Consider the following 21,733-nt stretch of genomic DNA (forward strand, 5'->3'; position numbering starts at 1 on the left):
CCACTCACTGAGGGAGTGCTGCATGGCCAGAGCTGCTTTTTTTTTGGGGGGGGGGGGGGGTGAGATGGTAGGCCTACCCTCTCAGGTGGGTGCGAAAGAACCCGTGGAAGGTTGGCGAGTTCGCCCCGGCCCCCTGGAGTCCATTTCTCGGTCACTGCCAACCCGTCCCGATTTTCTGCTCGTTTAGAGTCACAGAACTGGACCTTCGCGGAGGCCGATCAGAAAGCTTTAACAATGGCGGGCAGGACCCAGATCCAGAGGCCCTGCCCCTGTTTCTGACAGACCCAATATTTCCAATTGAGGGGCAATTTAGCGTGGCCAATCCACCTACCCTGCACATCTTTGGGTTGTGGGGGCGAAACTCACCCAAACACGGGGAGAATGTGCAAACCGCACACGGACAGTGACCCAGAGCTGGGGTCGAACCTGGGACCTCGGCGCCGTGAGGCAGCAGGGCTAACTCACTGCGCCACCGTGCCGCCCCCTGGTAAGGAATAACTGGCACACACGCTTGGCGCACTGTGCGCAGTTTCTGGTCTCCTCGTCTGAGAAAGAATATCATTGCCTTGAATGTGTTCACTTGAGATTGGTCCCTGAGGTGAGAAGGTCGACCTCTGTTGAGAGGATGAGTGATTCGAGGCTACATTACCTGGAGTTTAGAAGATCGGGAGGGGTTCCCTTTGAAACTTACAGGATTCTGTCGGGGTTTGACAGGGTGGACACGGGGAGACTGTTTCCCCCTGGCTGGGGAATCTAGAACCCGGAGGGCACTGTCTCTGAATAAAGGGTCGGCCATTTTGGGACTGAGATGAGGAGAAACCTCTTCGCTTAAAAGGGTTGTGAATCTTTGGAATTGTGGGTTCTCCATCGTTGAATACGTTTGTTTTGTTATGGTCTTGTCGTAGCATAAGCTGCTTCCTTGATGTGCATTCTGACAAAGGAAGGTTCAGACTTGGAGATAGCTTTAACACGTTCAATGAACAGTTAATGATTCTCCTACTTGGATTCGACTCTCCTGTTAATCCTGCTGTAGCTACTCAGACTGACGAACCAGTCTGCTACAATCCACGTGGTGGGTGTGATGTTCAATCAACCCTGTGTCTGTACTCACTGAGAGTCTCCACTGGAAAGAGACTGAGCATGTGTGCTGTGTCCTTTTATATGGGTTGGTGTAATGCCCTCCTGTGGTCGTGTCACCTCTGGATGTGTCTTGACTGCCCATTGGTCGTGTCCTATCTTACTGACCTATTGGTTGAATGTCTGTGTGTCATGTCTCTGGTGCTCCCTCTAGTGTTTATCTAGTCTACGTGTATTTACATTAACCCCTTGTGTATTTACAGTGATGCACATCACCACAACGTTCATTTCTTGGATAGTTGGAGTTTCGGTTTCTCATGAATCAAGGTGTGGTAGTGTACCCCTTTAAGCGGGGTGGGTTCACAGAGTGCCACGTGCCCCGATCGGCCAATGGGGTCAGAGTGTGTGAACCCTGGGGGCGGAGCACGAGCTTCCCAGTTAGTTTTGTTTTGTAAGGGCCACGAAGAATCCAGCACGAGTTTCAAGGATATAAAGAACTAACATTTATTTACAATAACATACATACACACACACAACAGCAGCAACCTCGCTTACTGCTTACTCCTTCCTGCTGGTTCCAAACTGGCCAGCTTTATTTATACAGGGAGTCTGCTAATGATTTCCCCGCCCCCCTCATTGGGGAAGCTCATACTCCCACAGGATTGTGGGATTGTCATTAGTCCCCAGCCAATGGTAAGTAGGCAGGTTATAACATCCCCCCCCCCAATGGCCAAGGAATCTACCGAAGACCCTGGCGAAGGAGGGCGTCGGACTCGTTTTGCCGCAGGCCGGACACCATTTGCACGAGGCGCTGGATCAGGCGGCGTGTAACGAGACAGAGACCGGCGCTTCCGTGATGAACGGCGTAACGGTTGTACATCCACGGCCCGTGGGCCCGAGGATTCCCCCTCTGATGCCTCCTGTGTCTCCATCTCGGAGTCAGAGTCTGCTGCCTCCGTCATGTCAGCGTCTATCTCTCCATTCGGTTCTGTAACAACCTGCGCAGGCTTCGAGTGAGGCACCAGAGGACGATTGTGAGGACTACTTTCCATTGTCTCTGGTCTCTGCGGCTGTAGGAATGAGCTCCGGGGGCGGGGAATCTTTGGAAGGGATAGTCTTCAGGACCGAACGTGGTCTACATGTTTGCGCTGGAGACGACCCTGGGCTTGCACCTGGTGAGATATAGGGCCCGTTTGACGAAAGATTACGCCAGGGACCCACTGGGCACCACGAACACTGGGTCACCGGGCGCAAACTGCTGAATCGGACGATGCCGAGAAAATCCCTGTCCCTGCCATTCTTGTGTGCGGCGTACTTTTGCGCCAATGTCCGGGTAAACCATACTAAGGCGGGTGTGAAGTCTCCGGCCCATTAGGAGTTCTGCGGGAGCTACCCCAGTCACCGCATGGGGGGGTGGTCCTATACGAAAACAAAAAGCGAGCCAGTCTCGTGTCCATTGATCCGGAAGACTGCTTCTTTAGGCCTCTTTTGAATGTCTGCACTGCGCGCTCCGCCAACCCATTTGAAGCCGGGTGATAAGGGGCAGTGCGGATATGGCGTATGCCGTTCATCTTCATGAACCTCGCAAACTCCTCACTGGTGAATGGAGTGCCGTTATCCGTGACCAGCACCTCGGGGAGGCCATGTGTACAAAAAGACAAACGCATCTTCTCAATTGTTGCGCAGGACATTGTCCCCTGCATCTTATGCACCTCTAGCCATTTAGACTGGGCGTCGATTAATAAAAGGAACATGGATCCTTGAAAAGTGCCGGCGAAATCCGCATGCAAGCGTGCCCAAGGCCGCCCTGGTCATTCCCAGTGATGTAGGGGCGCGGCCGGCAGAAGCTTCTGATGCTCCTGACAAATGGAGCAGTTTTGGGCCACCTTCTCAATGTCGGCATCGAGGCCTGGCCACCAGACATAACTCCGGGCCAACATTTTCATCTTGGTCACACCTGGATGCCCATTGTGCGAGTCTCTTAGTATCAGCTCCTGTCCTTTTTCCGGGACAATCACACGCGTCCCCCACAAGAGGATGCCGTCTTCCACGCTGAATTCTGACAGCTTGGAGGAAAATGCCCGCAACTCGCCTGGGAGCTGTCTATGCTGCCCACCATACAGGACTATGTGTCGAACCTTTGACAGGATTAGCTCCGTCTGGGTCCACTCACGGATCTGTGATGCCGTGACAGGCAAGGTGTCCATAGAATTTAGGGTTGCAACCACCTCACCGGTCGTGGGGGTCGACATGGGGCCAGTCGATAAAGGCAATCGGCTCAGTGCGTCGGCATTTGCTATCTGCGTTCCTGGTTTGTGCTCCAGAGAAAACTCGTATGCAGCGAGCAACAAAGCCCAGCGCTGGATCCGTGCGGAAGCAATGGGCGGTATTGGCTTATCCTCTCTGAAAAGTCCCAGCAGAGGCTTATGATCAGTCACGATAGTGAAGTGGCGGCCATACACGTACTGGTGGAAACGTTTCACCGCAAAAACCACTGCCAGGCCCTCCTTCTCGATCTGCGCGTACTTTTTCTCCGCTGCAGTCAATGTGCGGGAGGCGAAAGCTATCGGCCGCTCGGCCCCGTTCTCCATCTTGTGGGACAGGACGGCCCCAATACCATACGGGGATGCATCACATGTGACGAGCAAAGGTTTTCCAGAATCATAGTGGGTTAGTAACCCAGACGACGACAATTGTTGCTTTACCCGCCGGAAAGCGGTTTCTTGCGGCTGACCCCAAACCCAGGTGTGATTTTTCTTTAGCAGAAGGTGCAAGGGGGCCAGCGTAGTTGCCAGATTGGGGAGGAACTTCCCGTAATAGTTTACAAGGCCGAGAAAAGAACGAAGATGCGAAGTGTCAGTCGGGGCGGGGGCATGTTGAATTGCACGCACCTTCTCTGCGACGGGGTGCAGACCCTCGCGGTCCACCCGATAACCCAGGTAGACTACTTCCTTCGCCTGAAAGACGCACTTTGTGCAACGTAAACGGACTCCAGCCTCCGAAAAGCGTCTAAGGACAGCCTCCAGATTTTCCAAATGTTCCTGCTCCGACGTCCCTGTGATCAAAACGTCATCTAAATAGACAGCGACATGCGGTAAACCTCTCAAAATGCCCTCCATAACGCGTTGAAAAATAGCGCAGGCAGAGGATACTCCAAAGGGCAAACGTGTATATTCATACAGGCCCCGGTGTGTGTTAATTGTTACATATGGTCGGGAGGCAGGGTCCAGCTCCAACTGTAGGTAGGCGTGACTCATATCTAATTTTGTGAACGAGAGTCCACCTGCAAGCTTCGCGTAGAGATCCTCTATGCGAGGCATTGGATAATGGTCGAGTCGGGAAACCGTATTCACTGTAAGTTTATAGTCGCCGCACAAGCGAACTGTGGCATCTGGCTTCATTACAGGTACAATTGGTGCTGCCCAGTCAGCGAAACGGACGGGCCTGATAATACCCAAAGTTTCCAAACGAGTGAGCTCCCCTTCTACCTTCTCGAGCAAGGCGTAAGGCACCGGGCACGCCCGGAAATAGCGCGGCGTGGCTCCTGGTTCGACTTAGATACGGGCTACGTCCCCTTTTATTTTCCCCAAACCAGGCTGGAATACCTCTGGGTATCGTCCTAGCACCTCAGTCAACCCTCCAGAAACTGTTTGGAGGATGTGCTGCCATTGCAACCGCAAATGGCGCAACCAGTCCCAACCCAACAGGCTGGGCCCATGGCCACGCACTACGACAAGTGGGAAACGCCCCTCCTGGCGTCCATAGACAACAGGGGTCATTGTAGTTCCTGCAATGTCCAGTGGTTCCCCCGTGTAGGTGGCCAACCTGGCCTGTGAGTCAGTTAATGTAAGGGTCTGTATACCCTGCTTGATGCGGTCGAATGTCCTCTGGGCGATCACGGAGACCGCTGCGCCAGTGTCCAACTCCATCTCCAGCGGGTGGCCATTGACCCGTACTGTCACCTTAATGGGGGCCACACGGGGAGCTGCCACACAATGCAGCTGCAGGCAGTCGTCCACCGTCTCCACGTCCTCAGGAGTGGTCGCCGCAGGTTCGTCCACATGGAAGGTACGGCCTCTGGGCTGGTCCCAGTTACGGCCCCTGTGCTGATCCCAGTTTCGGTCGGAACGACGGTGCCTCTGGCGTCCCCAGGACCGGCGTCTGCGACAGGGTCGGTGCCTACAAGTCTGACATAGACATGGCTCCTCATTCATTGGTTCTGGAGAAGGCTCCCTTCGGGGAGGAATGTCCGACGGCCACTGGTGTCGATCCGGACGTCGCCTCGCCCAAGGTACCGCAGGAGTGCGGGGGGATGTTTACGGACGGAAGGGGTTGCGCCCCAAGGCATGCACTTCCATTCCCTGTATCTCCTGCACTCCTCGTTCTGCGCTCTCTCGGGACAATACTATTTGAATGGCCTGTTGAAAAGTCAATGTTGGCTCAGCTAACAACTTTCTCTCGGTGGCCGCATTGTTAATACCGCAAACCAAACGGTCGTGTAACATTTCTGACAAGGTCTCACCATAGTCACAGTACTCCGCAATCCTGCGTAGCCTGGATAGAAAATCGGCAAGGGATTCTCCAGGGGTCCTCTCAGCGGTATTAAACCGGTAACGCTGGACTATCGTGGACAGGGTTGGGTTAAAATGTTGCCCCACTATATTCACAAGTTCATCAAGCGTTTTGGTGTCCAGCGCAGCTGGGTACGTAAGGCTCCTAATCACCCCAAACGTATGCGGCCCGCAGGCAGTGAGCAATATGACCACCTGGCGCTCGTTTTCGGTGATGTTGTTTGCCCAGAAATAGTAACGCATCCGTTGTGCGTACTGGTTCCAGCTTTCCAGCGCAGCATCAAAAACATCCAAACATCCGTACAGAGGCATGGTATAATAGAAAACAACTTCCAACCTGTATCCAACAAAAATCCAGGGAGGTGGCTTCAGCAGTGTAGACAGCTATCCACTTTAACCCTCGTCGCCAGTTTTGTGAGGGCCACGAAGAATCCAGCACGAGTTTCAAGGATATAAAGAAATAACATTTATTTACAATAACATATATATATATATATATATATGTACACAACAGCAGCAACCTCGCTTGCTGCTTACTCCTTCCTGCTGCTTCCAAACTGGCCAGCTTTATTTATACAGGGAGTCTGCTAATGGTTTCTCCGCCCCCTCATTGGGGAAGCTCATACTCCCACAGGATTGTGGGATTGTCATTAGTCCCCAGCCAATGGTAAGCAGGCAGGATATAACATTTTGTTTTCCAATTGGGGGCAGTGTAGCCTGGCCAATCCACCTACCCTGCACATCTTTGGGTTGTGGGGGTGAGACCCTTGCAGACGCGGGGAGAATGTGCAACCTCCACACCGACAGTGACCCAGGGCCGGGATCGAGACCGGGTCCTCGGCGCCGTGAGGTGGCAACTACTGTGCCACTGTGCCGTCCCGTTTCCCAGTTGGTTAAGAGTTTGGAGTCTTGAAACAGGGTAGCTTTTATCTCACTCTCTGCATATAGCTTGCTACTTTAATAAATCATTCATTCCTTAATCTACCTGGCCGTCGCCTGTTTGTCAGGGGAGCAGGTGGGAAGGCGGGCTTGAGGCAGGAGATAGTATTGAATGGCTGAGCAAGCTCAAGGGACCGAATGGTCTTCTGTTCCTGTTTCTTACATTCTTAATAGAGGAAGATTCCTTAGCGCCACTCAACTTCAATTGTCATTCTTTCCAACCTGCAATTCTCTTACAATAGAAATAATTACCTTTAGTATGATAAAGAAAGTCAACATTTCCAAAGACGAAAGTCTCATGTGGGTCCACTGAAGCCAGTTAGCGTTGTAGGTCGGGGCAGGAGGCTGCCTGGTGCTGTTCTCCAGCATCTGTTCATCCGAGCCCCACGTACGGTTATCAAAGAACGTTTCCAGGTGCTCCTTCATGGAGAGCTGTGATCAAAGGATTTGTGCTTAAAACAGAGAGATTACTTCAGCCGTACCCACATTTCGACTGAATCCAGCTGCATCTGTAACATAGGAAAGATCTGCTCCCAATCAACGTGTCCCTGTTGTAAATTCCTACACCCACCCTTGCAACAGAAAGTCCCTATGTAAACTCGTCACACTGTAATTACACCTCCCCACCTAACCCAAGTGGAGGCGCTGCAGCAGTGACTGGCCCGAGGTTGTACGTACAGCATCACAAGTTTACGGAGATGGTTCTCATTGTAAATGGGGGTCATAAAAATTTATAACTGGCGCAGTGGGTTAGCCCTGCTGCCTCACAGTGCCAAGGTCCCGGGTTCGATCCCGGCTTTGGGTCACTGTCCGTGTGGAGTTTGCACATTCTCCCCGTGTCTGCGTGGGTTTCGCCCCCACAACCCAAAGATGTGCAGGGTAGGTGGATTGGCCACGCTAAATTGCCCCTTCATTGGAAAAATGAATTGTGTACTCAAAAATTTTTTTAAAAAATTTATAATGTGAATACAGGGACATTTTTCCAATGAAGGGGCAATTTAGCGTGGGGAAGTGCAGCGAGACCTGGGTGGAACAGTCGCTGAAGGTCCAGCAGGTGGTGAGGAAAGCTAATGGCACGCTGGCCTTCCTAGCGAGGGGATTTCAGTATAGGAGTAGGGATGTCTTGCTGCAGGTACACAGGGCCTTGATGAGGCTACACCTCGAGTATCGTGTGCAGTTTTGGTCTGCTAGTTTGAGGGAGGACATTCTTGCTACTGAGGGTGTCCAGCGAAGGTTCACCAGACTAACTCCCGGGATGGCAGGACTGACATTTGAAGAAAGACTGGATCGACCGGGCTTGTACTCGCTGGAGTTTAGAAGACTGAGAGGGGACCTCATAGAAACTATAAAATCCTGAAGGGACTGGACAGGCTAGCTGCGGAAAGAAAATTCCCGGTGTTGGGGGCCGTCCAGAACTAGGGGTCACAGCCGAAGAATAAGGGGTCAGCCATTCAGGACTGAGATGAGGAAGAACTTCTTCTCTCAGAGGGTTGTGAACTTGTGGAATTCCCCACCACAGAAAGCTGTTGGGGCCGGTTCATTGGATATATTCAAGAGGGAGCTGGACGTGGGCCTTGAGGCTAAAGGGATCAGGGGGTAGGGAGAGAACGCGGGAGTGGGATACTGAATTTACACGATCAGCCATGATCATATTGAATGGTGGTGCAGGCTCGAAGGGCCGAATGGCCTCCTCCTGCACCAATTTTCTATGTTTCTAAATCTGCATGCCCTGGTCCAATTATCTACTACCCTTTAATTCCTTTACTCCCAGAGACTGGGACATCTATTGCCTTTTCCATTAAATGATTGAGGAAAAGCTTTCAAACTGTTTTATTGTGATTTAAATAGATCCAGAAGTCCTGCCCTAATTTCTGACAGATCCTATTTTTGCCTCAGGGAAAGGATGTGATTCACACACGGGGGAAACCCAAATCCAGCAAGGCCATTTGAACTCAGCACAGTGTTCAAATAGATCATTTTTCCGCTGGTTGAGGTGCGTTTCCCCCACTGTGTGACATACAATTTTTAAGAGTTGACATGAACGTTCATAACTGCCGGGGTACGGTCTGTATTACTGTCAAGAAATAAAGTAATTTAAATCTCCTGCCCTTTAAATTTTGAAAACAACAACCTGCTGTTTTCTCTCAAGTTTAAAAAAAAATCAGTGCTAGCAACTGTTTGTTGACATACCCAAAGGGCGACCTTTATAGTATTATTACTGCTTGACTGCTTCCAAAACCAATCATTATCACAATGGGGGCTGTAAGTTCACAATTTTATTAACAGCTATCAAGGGATTCACTGTCCTTCATGTGGGGCCGTGGAAAACAAATGTTTGTTTTTATAAAGGATTAAGTACTTAAGGGGATTTAAATGTATTGAGTGGACTTTTATCAAGGATGTGTTTTTTAAACAAAGCAAAGTCTGTAATAGATACTTGTCAATTTATTTTATTGCATCTCAGCATAGCTCCTAAGGTCTGTCCATGGTAATATTGTGTGAGATGGTTTAGAGGGTGTAAGGGCAAAGGGTTGTGGGTGAAGGTGTATGAGTTGGCATTAAGTGGACATGAGGACGATAAGGAGCCAATAGGATGAATCAGGGGAAAGGTTGGCAAGGAGGGTATCAGAGACTATGGGAGCATATCGAGGGGACTAGGTCACCACAAGTGTGGGAATGGGAGCCATTCAGATTGGGCGGAGGGACACGAGTTCACACGGAGGGTGTGAGGGATCATTGGGGATGGGGGTGGGCGTAGGTGGCACTGCCACTTTGCCAACGTGCCCCGAACAATTAAGTGATGAAGACTCTGGCTTAGAAACCAGACCGGGCTCATTTATGCACTGCGTGACCAGGGACCGGCAGCTCCAGGAGATCCCGGACCTCAGGACCCCAAGGCTCTTGACCGCCCCCCGCCCCCCCGGTCAGATTGTGCTCCCTTTCCCTCATCTCTAACACACTTAGAGAGCGAATAAACAAAGCCATTCGGGGAATGTGCACACATTTTGGAAAGGTGCTCCCGTGACTCATCTTCTGGGTTGTTCAAGGAGCAAACTTGGGAGTTTGACAACCACTTATTTTAATTCTTTGATCAGATGTGGGCATCGCTGGACGAGGCCAGCGTTTGTTGACCAACCCTAATTACCCTTGAACCGAGCATTCTCGCTCAGTCATTTCTGAGTGGGCAGTTAAAAAGTTGACCACATCGCTGTGTGGGGAGAGAGTCTGGAGTCACGTGTAGGCCAGACCGGGGCAAGGACGGCAGATTTCCTTCCCTAATGTGCATTAGTGAAGCAGATGGGTTTTTGGTCTCCGTCAGTGAGACCAGCTTCCAACTTCAGATTATTGGTTTCATCAATTGAATTGAAATGTGGTGGGATCCGAACCCATGTCCCCAGAGCATTAAGCTGGATTACCACTCCAGTGACGTTACCATCTCCCCGTAAACCCTCCACATGACTGGTGCCGGTGCCTATACCGAGGAGAGCGAGGATGTACTTTCCCGGTGTTACCGCCTGTGGATTCGGACTTGGTCAACGCTTCGATCTGACACGAGGTTCTGACACTACACTCTGACGGTGCTGAGGGCCTGTTCACGTACTTACCCTGGAACCGATGTATTGGCCCACACCATGCGGGAAGGTCACACTTGCCAGGACAAGAGCCACGAATCCGGCAAACAGAATCTTACTGCAGGAACAAAAATAGTTGTCTTCTAATTCAAGATACTGAGCATTTCACATCCAGCTGTTTCAAAGTCTCATCTGTAAAGGTGACACCTGTGCGAGAACAGGCGTAGTAGGCCCACTGATCCGCCCTTCTGAATGGCTCCAGACATCTTGCTACCATTTACTAAGGTCACGACTGATCTCCACCCTGACTCCATTTCCTCGCCTGATTCCCATGTCCTTAGTGTCTGAAAGTCTTGAATACAATCCACTTCAGTAGAGTATTTGCTCTGGACCTTTACTGGCTCAATCTGTCTGGCTCTGGCCTGTCCTGTGCCGCTGTAATATCATCGGCTCATTTCCCCATCCCGTTCCTCATCAGCCAGTTCATATTCGCTCGCCTCAAGACTCACAAGAGATCGCAATATTGACTGGCTCTGCCGTCACGCTGACAACAGGTAGGCCTGGATTTTAATGAAGCAATCACAGGGCAGGCTTGTTGCTGTCATAAGCTAAAGAGCACCACAGCGGCCAGTCTGTCGAGCAGCGACTTTGGGCTTCTGGGCCCTGCATTGTGTGAGCCGAGGGTGGGCGGGGTCAGGAGACGGAGATGGCGACTGACATAACTGGGGGTGGGGCCTGACATCATTGGGGGCGGGCCCGACATCATTGGGGGTGGGGCCCGACAACATTGGGGGCGGGGCCCGACATCATTGGGGGCAGGGAAGGGCAGCACGGCGGCACAGTGGTTAGCACTGCTGCCTCATGGAGGTCCCAGGTTCGATCCCGGCTCTGGGTCACTGTCCGTGTGGAGTTTGCACATTCTCCCCGTGTTTGCGTGGGTTTCGCCCCCACAACCCAAAGATGTGCAGGGTAGGTGGATTGGCCACACTAAATTGCCCCTTAATTGGAAAAAATGAATTGGGTACTCTAAATTTATATATAGAAAAATAATTGGGGACAGGGAGTAACATCATTGGGGGCAGGGACTGAAAATATTGGGGGCAGTGAGTGACATAATTGGGGGGGCGGGGACTGACATCATTGGGGGCAGGGACTGACATCATTGGGATGGGGCCTGACATAATTGGGGACAGGGACTGACATATATTGGGGGCAGGGACTGACGTCATTGGGGGCGGGGACTGACATACTTGGGGGCAGGGACAGACATCATTGGGGCGGGGACCGACATCATTGGGGAAAGAGCCCGACATCATTGGGGGCAGGGACTGACATAATTGGGGGCAGGGACTGACATAATTGGGGGCGGGGACTGACATAATTGGGTGCAGGGACTGACATCATTGGGGGCAGGGCCTGACATCATTGGGGGCGGGGACTGACATACTTGGGGGCAGGGACAGACATCATTGGGGGCAGGGCCTGACATCATTGGGGGCGGGGACTGACATAATTGGGTGCAGGGACTGACATCATTGGGGGCAGGGCCTGACATCATTGGGGGCAGGGACTGACATTATCGGGGGCAGGGACTGACATCATTGAGGGCGGGGACTGACATCATTGGGGCGGGGACCGACATCATTGGGGAAAGAGCCCGACATCATTGTGGACGGGGACTGACATAATTGGGGGCAGGGTCTGACATCATTGGGGGCAGGGCCTGACATCATTGGGGGCAGGGACTGACATTATCAGGGGCAGGGACTGACATCATTGGGGGCAGGGACTGACATCATTGGGGACGGGGACTGACATCATTGGGGGCGGGGACTGACATCATTGGGGACGGGGACTGACATCATTGTGGACGGGGACTGACATAATTGGGTGCAGGGACTGACATCATTGGGGGCAGGGCCTGACATCATTGGGGGCGGGGACTGACATCATTGGGGACGGGGACTGACATCATTGGGGACGGGGACTGACATCATTGGGGGCGGGGACCGACATCATTGGGGACGGGGACTGACATCATTGGGGACGGGGACTGACATCATTGGGGGCAGGGACTGACATCATTGGGGGCAGGGCCTGACATCATTGGGGGCAGGGACTGACATTATCGGGGGCAGGGACTGACATCATTGAGGGCGGGGACTGACATCATTGGGGCGGGGACCGACATCATTGGGGAAAGAGCCCGACATCATTGTGGACGGGGACTGACATAATTGGGGGCAGGGTCTGACATCATTGGGGGCAGGGCCTGACATCATTGGGGGCAGGGACTGACATTATCAGGGGCAGGGACTGACATCATTGGGGGCAGGGACTGACATCATTGGGGACGGGGACTGACATCATTGGGGGCGGGGACTGACATAATTGGGTGCAGGGACTGACATCATTGGGGGCAGGGCCTGACATCATTGGGGGCAGGGACTGACATTATCGGGGGCAGGGACTGACATCATTGGGGGCGGGGACTGACATCATTGGGGACGGGGACTGACATCATTGGGGACGGGGACTGACATCATTGGGGGCGGGGACCGACATCATTGGGAAAAGGGCCCAACATCATTGGGGACGGGGACTGACATCATTGGGGACGGGGACTGACATCATTGGGGGCAGGGACTGACATCATTGGGGGCAGAGACTGACATCATTGGGGGCAGGGACTGACATTATCGGGGGCAGGGACTGACATCATTGGGGGCGGGGACTGACATCATTGGGGGCAGGGACTGACATCATTGGGGCGGGGACTGACATCATTGGGGCGGGGACTGACATAATTGGGGGCAGGGACTGACATCATTGGGACAGGGCCCGACATCATTGAGGGCAGGGACTGACACCATTGGGGACAGGGACTAACATCATTGGGGGCAGGGACTGACATCATTGGGGGCAGAGACTGACATCATTGGGGGCAGGGACTGACATCATTGGGGCGGGGACTGACATCATTGGGGCGGGGACTGACATTATTGGGGGCAGGGACTGACATCATTGGGGCGGGGCTCGACATCATTGGGGGCAGGCCGCTACATCACCAGGGGGTGTGGTGTGTCATGGGTCCCCCACAAAGGTGGAGAGCGCGGACCCCCCGAAAGTGTAAGTCCGCCTCTGGTTGGAAGCAGAGTCTTTGAATACTTTTAAGGCAGGGGTGGATAGATTATTGATTAACGACAGTGCAGCACTCCCTCAGTACTGGCTGGAGTAGATGGCGGGGCTGAAAGGTTATTGGGGGGGTCGGCAGGAATGTGGGGTTGCGGTAACATTCAGATCAGCCTGATCTTATTGAATGGTGGAGCAGGCTCGAGGGGCCGAGTGGCCTCTTCGTGTGTTTGTGTTTATGTTTATATGCCTCCTCAGTTACCGCACCGTAAGAGAGAACTAGGGCTTGCCTGAGGGATTGCAGAAAAGAAATGGCCGTGACACCATTGTAAAGATGCTGTCCTTTCCCCGGGACACATACTTATCTGCCATGAATTTGGAAATCTTTTTGTGGTTAGTCATAAATATCGTGAGGTTCCGGTGGCAGAACAGATAAACACAACAGAGGCATCCGCACAAGACCCTGGGGAAAGTTTGAGAAAGGGAGATTATTAACGGCACAGACATTTGAGCTTTGTTTAACTTCTACTAACTTAAATTGCCAAATTCCTCCCCACACAGTAGAAAAATCTAACGCCCCCCCCCGGCGATTCTCCGGCCCGGCCTGGGGTCGGAGAATCCCGGCCGGCACCTCCGCATTGCAGGGCCAACACATCCCCGATTTCCACTCATGTGACCCCAGCCATTTGAAAATGAAATGAAAATCGCTTATTGGCACAAGTAGGCTTCAATGAAGTTACTGTGAAAAGCCCCTAGTCGCCACATTTCGGCGCCTGCTCGGGGAGGCTGGTACGGGAATCGAACCATGCTGCTGGCCTGCCTTGGTCTGCTTTAAAAGCCAGTGATTTAGCCGAGTGTGCTAAACCAGCCCATTTGTGTCAACTGGCTGTTTAACTCTGGGCGGCATCACAATTGAGCCCAATCCCGTCCTCATCCGACTTCCACTCCGACCCTCGGACGATTTCCCTGGGTTTTATCCCCAGTCTAACAATTGTGACATCTACGCCAGCCAGTACTGCGGGAGTGCTGCACTGTCTTCCAGATGATGCGTTGAACCAATATGGCCCGTCAGGTGGGTATAAAAGATCCCGTAGCACTATTTGATGATAATAGCTAACAATACGAAATTGGCAAATTTCATAAAATCCCTACAGTGCAGAAGGAGGCCATTCGGCCCACCGAGTCTGCATTAACCCTCCGAAAAAGCGCCCACACCCTCACCTTATCCGCATAACCCCATCGTTGGATACTAAGGGAGAATTTATCATGGCCAATCTACCTAACCTGCCCATCTTTGGACTGTGGGAGGAAACCGGAGCACCCGGAGGAAACCCACGCACACACGGGGAGGACGTGCAGACTCCACACAGACAGTGACCCAGCGGGGAATCGAACCTGGGTCCCTGGCGCTGTGATGCACCAGTGCTAACCCACTGTGACACCCGGGTTGTTAGCAGAACCTCGCTGTGCGCAAAGTGGCTGCCGTGGTTCCTCACAGTTTGCTTCCGTTGGCCCTGAAGTGCTTTGGAAATCCTTGCGGTTGCGAAAATTGCTTTATAAATGCAAGTCTTTACTTCCCTTATAAAGAAAGAGCAATTCCTCCGACTTACCCGAGAATGGCGAAAGACAGGAACTCCGGCAGGTCAAAGGGGAACTCCACCCTCCAGTTGGTAGTGAAGAGGACTGCCACGGTTTCTGAGGGAAGCAGGAGGAAGAGTCAGCCACAGGGTCCAATCTCCCCAAGGCGCCGTGCACTCAACTTCCATCTCGGACCTCCGGAATCAAAGCTGAGCGAATTGGGAATAATAATGCATCAAGGCTTCTCCGATGCTACCTGTAGCCCAGGGGCCCCGTGCAGCCCATCAGGGTTCTGAGTGTGGTCCACAAGATACTGGGAGGGATTTTCCTGCCTGTCTTACTAAAGTGATGCGCACGTCAAGCGAGGCACAAGAAGTTAAATGCTTGCACACTATGATTGTGAGAGCAGTGTGCTCCCTCTTCGTCCACTCAAAGCGCTCCTACGGTTCAATCACCAAGCCCACAAATTCCAGGTAGTCGCTGCAGTCAGCAAAATTACCCTCTCATAGAGTTATAGAGTTTTACAGCACAGAATGAGGCTCTTCTGCCCATCAGGTCTGTGTCGGCCATCGAGCACCCATCCATTCCAATCCCATTTCCCAGCACTTGGCGCGTAACCTTGTTTGCTGCGGAGTTTCAATCGCTCATCTCAATGCTTTTTAAAAAAAATATTTTTATTCTCCTCCTTTTTCACATTTTCTCTGGGAGTTACGCCCACCAACAATAAACAATAACCAGCAACAGATATGTCAATCCCCATATCCATAACAACGGTCCCATCCTCCCACCAACCCCCAAACATCAGCCCGCATGTTTACATAAACAAATGACAAAAAGGAATCAGGGATTAACCGTAGTCACCCTTAATCTACACAGCCCCCCTCCCCCCCAACTAATGTTCGATGTTATCCAGTTCTTGAAAGTGCATAATAAATAGTGCCCATGACTTGTAGAACCCCTCCGAGCTTCCCCTCAGTTCGAACTTAACCTTCTCAAGGGTCAAGTATTCCAACAGGTCCCCCCGCCACGCCAGGGCGCAGGGTGGAGAGGCTGCTCTCCATCCCAGCAGGATCCGCCTTCGGGCGATCAACGAGGCGAAGGCTCCGCTCCCGTTTCCAACCCTGGCTGGTCCGACACCCCGAATATGGCCTCCCGGGGACACGGGTCCAGTTTCGCACGCACCACCTTGGAAATTACCCGAAAAACCTCCTTCCAGTACTCCCCTAGCTTTGGACAGGACCAAAACATATGAACCTGATTAGCCCCCCCCCCCCCCCCCCCCCGCAACGTTCACACACATCTTCTACTCCTTCAAAGAATCGGCTCATCCTCGCCCTCGTGAGGTGCGCTCTCTCGACCACCTTCAGCTGTATCAGCCCCAACCTCGCACATGAGGTAGAGGCATTCACCCTCCGGAGCACCTCACACCAGACCCCCTCCTCTATAACCTCTCCCAGCTCTTCCTCCCACTTTGCTTTGATCCCTTCCAGTGGTGCCTTATCCTCTTCCAAAATAGCTCCGTACACCACTGACACTGCCCCCTTCTCCAGTCCCCTTGTCGTCAGCACCCCCTCCAACAATGTGGAGGCCGGTTCCTCTGGGAAGCTCTGTATCTCCTTCCTGGCAAAATCCCGAACCTGCATGTACCTAAACACTTCTCCCTGCTCCAGCCCACACTTCGCTTCCAGCTCCCTCAATCCTGCAAACCGACCCCGAAGAAACAAATCTCTCGGAAGGAGCGATCACAATACGGTGGAATTTAAAATACAGATGGAGGGTGAGAAGGTAAAATCAAGCACTAGTGTTTTGTGCTTAAACAAAGGAGATTACAATGGGATGAGAGAAGAACTAGCTAAGGTAGACTGGGAGCAAAGACTTTATAGTGAAACAGTTGAGGAACAGTGGAGAACCTTCCAAGCGATTTTTCACAGTGCTCAGCAAAGGTTTATACCAACAAAAAGGAAGGACGGTAAAAAGAGGGACAATCGACCGTGGATATCTAAGGAAATAAGGGAGAGTATCAAATTGAAGGAAAAAACATACAAAGTAGCAAAGATCAGTGGGAGACTAGAGGACTGGGAAATCTTTAGGGGGCAACAGAAAGCTACTAAAAAAAGCTATAAAGAAGAGTAAGATAGATTATGAGAGTAAGCTTGCTCAGAATATAAAAACAGATAGTAAAAGTTTCTACAAATACATAAAACAAAAAAGAGTGGCTAAGATAAATATTGGTCCTTTAGAGGATGAGAAGGGAGATTTAATAATGGGAGATGAGGAAATGGTTGAGGAACTGAACAGGTTTTTTGGGTCGGTCTTCACAGTGGAAGACACAAATAACATGCCAGTGACTGATGGAAATGAGGCTATGACAGGTGAGGACCTTGAGAGGATTGTTATCACCAAGGAGGTAGTGATGGGCAAGTTAATGGGGCTAAAGGTAGACAAGTCTCCTGGACCTGATGGAATGCATCCCAGAGTGCTAAAAGAGATGGCTAGGGAAATTGCAAATGCACTAGTGATAATTTACCAAAATTCACTAGACTCTGGGGTGGTCCCGGCGGATTGGAAATTAGCAAACGTGACACCACTGTTTAAAAAAGGAGGTAGGCAGAAAGCGGGTAATTATAGGCCAGTGAGCTTAACTTCGGTAGTAGGGAAGATGCTGGAATCTATCATCAAGGAAGAAATAGTGAGGCATCTGGATGGAAATTGTCCCATTGGGCAGAAGCAGCATGGGTTCATAAAGGGCAGGTCGTGCCTAACTAATTTAGTGGAATTTTTTGAGGGCATTAACAGTGCGGTAGATAACGGGGAGCCAATGGATGTGGGATATCTGGATTTCCAGAAAGCCTTTGACAAGCTGCCACACAAAAGGTTGTTGCATAAGATAAAGATGCATGGCATTAAGGGGAAAATAGTAGCATGGATAGAGGATTGGTTAATTAATAGAAAGCAAAGAGTGGGGATTAATGGGCGTTTCTCTGGTTGGCAATCAGTAGCTAGTGGTGTCCCTCAGGGATCAGTGTTGGGCCCACAACTGTTCACAATTTACATAGATGATTTGGAGTTGGGGACCAAGGGCAATGTGTCCAAGTTTGCAGACGACACTAAGATAAGTGGTAAAACAAAAAGTGCAGAGGATACTGGAAGTCTGCAGAGGGATTTCGACAGGCTAAGTGAATGGGCTAGGGTCTGGCAGATGGATTACAATGTCGACAAATGTGAGGTTATCCATTTTGGTAAGAATAACGGCAAAAGGGATTATTATTTAAATGATAAAATATTAAAACATGCTGCTGTGCAGAGAGACCTGGGTGTGCTAGTGCATGAGTCGCAAAAAGTTGGTTTACAGGTGCAACAGGTGATTAAGAAGGCAAATGGAATTTTGTCCTTCATTGCTAGAGGGATAGAGTTTAAGACTAGGGAGGTTCTGCTGCAATTGTATAAGGTGTTAGTGAGGCCACACATGGAGTATTGTGTTCAGTTTTGGTCTCCTTACTTGAGAAAGGACGTACTGGCACTGGAGGGTGTGCAGAGGAGATTCACTAGGTTAATCCTAGAGCTGAAGGGGTTGGATTACGAGGAGAGGTTGAGTAGACTGGGACTGTACTCGTTGGAATTTAGAAGGATGAGGGGGGATCTTATAGAAACATATAAGATTATGAAGGGAATAGATAGGATAGATGCGGGCAGGTTGTTTCCACTGGCGGGTGAAAGCAGAACTAGGGGGCATAGCCTCAAAATAAGGGGAAGTAGATTTAGAACTGAGTTTAGGAGGAACTTCTTCACCCAAAGGGTTGTGAATCTATGGAATTCCTTGCCCAGTGAAGCAGTAGAGGCTCCTTCATTAAATGTTTTTAAGATAAAGATAGATAGTTTTTTGAAGAATAAAGGGATTAAGGGTTATGGTGTTCGGGCCGGAAAGTGGAGCTGAGTCCACAAAAGATCAGCCATGATCTCATTGAATGGTGGAGCAGGCTCGAGGGGCCAGGTGGCCTACTCCTGCTCCTAGTTCTTATGTTCTTATGTTCTTTAGCGTCTTAATCCCCTTCTCTTCCCATTTCTGAAAACTTCCATCCCACCTCCTTGGCTCAAATCCGTGGTTCCCCCGAATCGGCATTTCCCTTGACCCTGCCCCGAAGTGTTGGCGAAACTGCCTCCAGATCTTCAATGAAGCTAGTAATTACCGGACTCCCTGAGTATTTCCCCGGAGCTATCGGGAGCGGCGCTGTTGCTAGTGCTTTCAGCCCCGACCCCCTGCACAAACTCTCCTCCATCCTGACCCACTGGGAATCAAACCCTCTGACCCAACTCCGCACCTTCATCTAAATGCTTCTTAAATGTTGTGAGGGTTCCCACCTCTCCCACCCTTTCAGGCAGCGAGTTCCCGATTCCCACCACCCTCCTCAAACCCCCTGCCCCGGGAGACGGTCTCGGCTACGACACTAGTGGACGTAGGAAGTTATCATATATATCATAGAATTTACAGTGCAGAAGGAGGCCATTCTGCCCATCGAGTCTGCACCGGCCCTTACAAAGAGCACCCTACTGAAGCCCACATATCTACCCTATCCCAGTAACCCAGTAACCCCCACTTAACATTTTTTGGACACGAAGGGCAATTTATCATGGCCAATCCACCTAACCCGCACATAGTAAGGGTGTGAAATGCCCTGCCTGCAACAGTAGTGGACTCGCCAACACTAAGGGCATTCAAATAGTCATTGGATAGACATATGGACGATAAGGGAATAGTGTAGATGGGCTTTAGAGTGGTTTCACAGGTCGGCGCAACATCGAGGGCCGAAGGGCATGTACTGAAAATGAAATGAAAATGAAAATGAAAATCGCTTATTGTCACAAGTAGGCTTCAATGAAGTTACTGTGAAAAGCCCCTAGTCGCCACATTCCGGCGCCTGTTCGGGGAGGCTGGTACGGGAATTGAACTGCGCTGTAATGTTCTATGTTCTATGTTCTTTGGACTGTGGGAGGAAACCGGAGCACCCGGAGGAAACCCACGCGCACACGGGGGAGAACGTGCAGACTCCACACAGACAGTGACTCAGCCGGGAATCGAACCTGGGACCCGGGAGTTGTGAAGCAACTGTGCTAACCACTGTGCTACCATGCTTTTTTATGTTCCTTTTGTACTTTAGGTAAGGTCAGCTTAAATATTTATTTTTGTTTGGACCATTTGAAGCTGATTGCAGTTCTATTCATAGGTTAATGATTCAGCATTTTCTATAACTCGTGATGAAATATTCGGTGTGCATTAAAAGGATTTAATCTTATTCATGGTTAGTGAATGAGCCCGATTTCAATTTTTAAAAAAATTAGAGTACCCAATTCATTTTTTCCAATTCAGGGGATTTAGCGTGACCAATCCACCTACCCTGCACATCTTTTGGGTTGTGGGAGCGAAACCCACGCAGACACGGGGAGAATGTGCAAACTCCACATGGACAGTGACCCAGAGCCTGGATCGAACCTGGGACCTCGGCGCCGTGAGGCAACAGGGCTAACCCACTGCGCCGTCGTGCTGCCTCGATTTCATTCAATTTTGCGGCCCACTTAGATGAAGGAGGACCACTCATGCGGACCACTCACCTGCCTAGGTGATGCACCGTCAATTACCACAAAGACGAGAATAGTGGAACAATCGAGGCTTTATTGAGCAAGAGGTTGTGCCTCCTGTAGCTGGAACCAGAATGGCTGCAGCATCGGAGAGCACACACTTGTATACCCCGCCTGCTGGGCGGAGCCAGCAGGCAGGGATTTACCGTTAATATACGGGCAGTGCCGTAATACACATAATATGCCACTAGTGGTGACTACCACACTAGGTTACCCATCACTGCCCATCACTGTTCCGAACCCTTGGCCTGCTCTACCGGGAGGCGCATGGGAATACCACCACCCCACAGGTTTCCCTCCAAATTGCACGCCATCCTGACTGGGAATTTTTTTTCTCTTTCATGCAATGTGGGTGTCGCTGGCTAGGTCCAGCACTAAAAGACATGTGTTGACTATCCTGTAACTGGGCCAGCAGGTGGCAAATACAATTAACAAGTGGATATTTGTAAAATAGGCAACATAATTGGATACTTCCTTAGCATTGTTCATGGGAAATAAAAGCACTTCAGAGCACAGGATTCAGGACAGCATATAGAGTGGCATATAATGTGTAGGTCTGAGAAGGAGGACTTTAAAAGTCTTCAGGAATTACAGATTCTTCTGGATGCAAATAAAAAATGACTGAAGCATTAATTTTACATTTTTTTGCCCCCCCCTCCGCATTTTGTTTTGTTTATTAATTATTTAAAGATGGGGACGACAAGGTTTTTTTCCCCAGTTGGGGTGAGAGGCCTCGTGATTAAAACCCCCAGGAATATGTCTAACAGGTGTTGGCGGCCCACTAGGCCCAAGAGTTTCCCTGACCCGCAGAGCCCAGTAACATGCCGCCATCTTTCTCGCTTTGCAATGGACGCACAGGGCTTCCAGTAACGTCATACCATGTTCGTTATTCACCACAGCCAGCACCCGGAACATCAGAGCGGCGCAGGTGGCAGCAAAAAACCCTCGCCAGTAATTCCGCACGGCAAAATGTGTGGCTGTTGTCTCCACGCTAAACAGGACACCTGGGAGCGACGTGGTGGGGAGGGGTGGGGGAGAGACAAGACAAGCAATTAGATGGGACCTGCATGGGAGCAGCTATAAATAATTCGACAGATAGCCGAGTGCCCACAATGGCATGACTCAGTTTGCCGCTTATAGGATCATCGACTGGCACAGCACAGAAGGAGGCCATTTGGCCCATCATCCTGGTTCTTCGGGAACACCATCCAATTAGTCCCACATCTCCCT

At 51.0% G+C, this 21,733-nt stretch overlaps 1 protein-coding gene across 1 annotated transcript in view; it reads right to left on the reverse strand.

Moving 5' to 3' along the window:
* LOC140404734 (chloride channel protein ClC-Kb-like) overlaps positions 1-21,733 on the reverse strand; it is a 143,730-nt gene that overhangs the window by 52,057 nt on the left and 69,940 nt on the right. Inside the window, exons 7-11 of the mRNA XM_072493424.1 lie at positions 21,382-21,507; positions 14,902-14,986; positions 13,653-13,754; positions 10,193-10,277; positions 6,840-7,019 (exon numbers count right to left, since the gene is read on the reverse strand). Of these exons, the coding sequence (XP_072349525.1) occupies positions 6,840-7,019; positions 10,193-10,277; positions 13,653-13,754; positions 14,902-14,986; positions 21,382-21,507 (578 nt within the window). The remainder of the gene's footprint in view (positions 1-6,839; positions 7,020-10,192; positions 10,278-13,652; positions 13,755-14,901; positions 14,987-21,381; positions 21,508-21,733) is intronic.

The sequence above is a fragment of the Scyliorhinus torazame genome, chromosome 31 (genome assembly GCF_047496885.1).
Source record: "Scyliorhinus torazame isolate Kashiwa2021f chromosome 31, sScyTor2.1, whole genome shotgun sequence".
Taxonomy (NCBI): domain Eukaryota; kingdom Metazoa; phylum Chordata; class Chondrichthyes; order Carcharhiniformes; family Scyliorhinidae; genus Scyliorhinus; species Scyliorhinus torazame.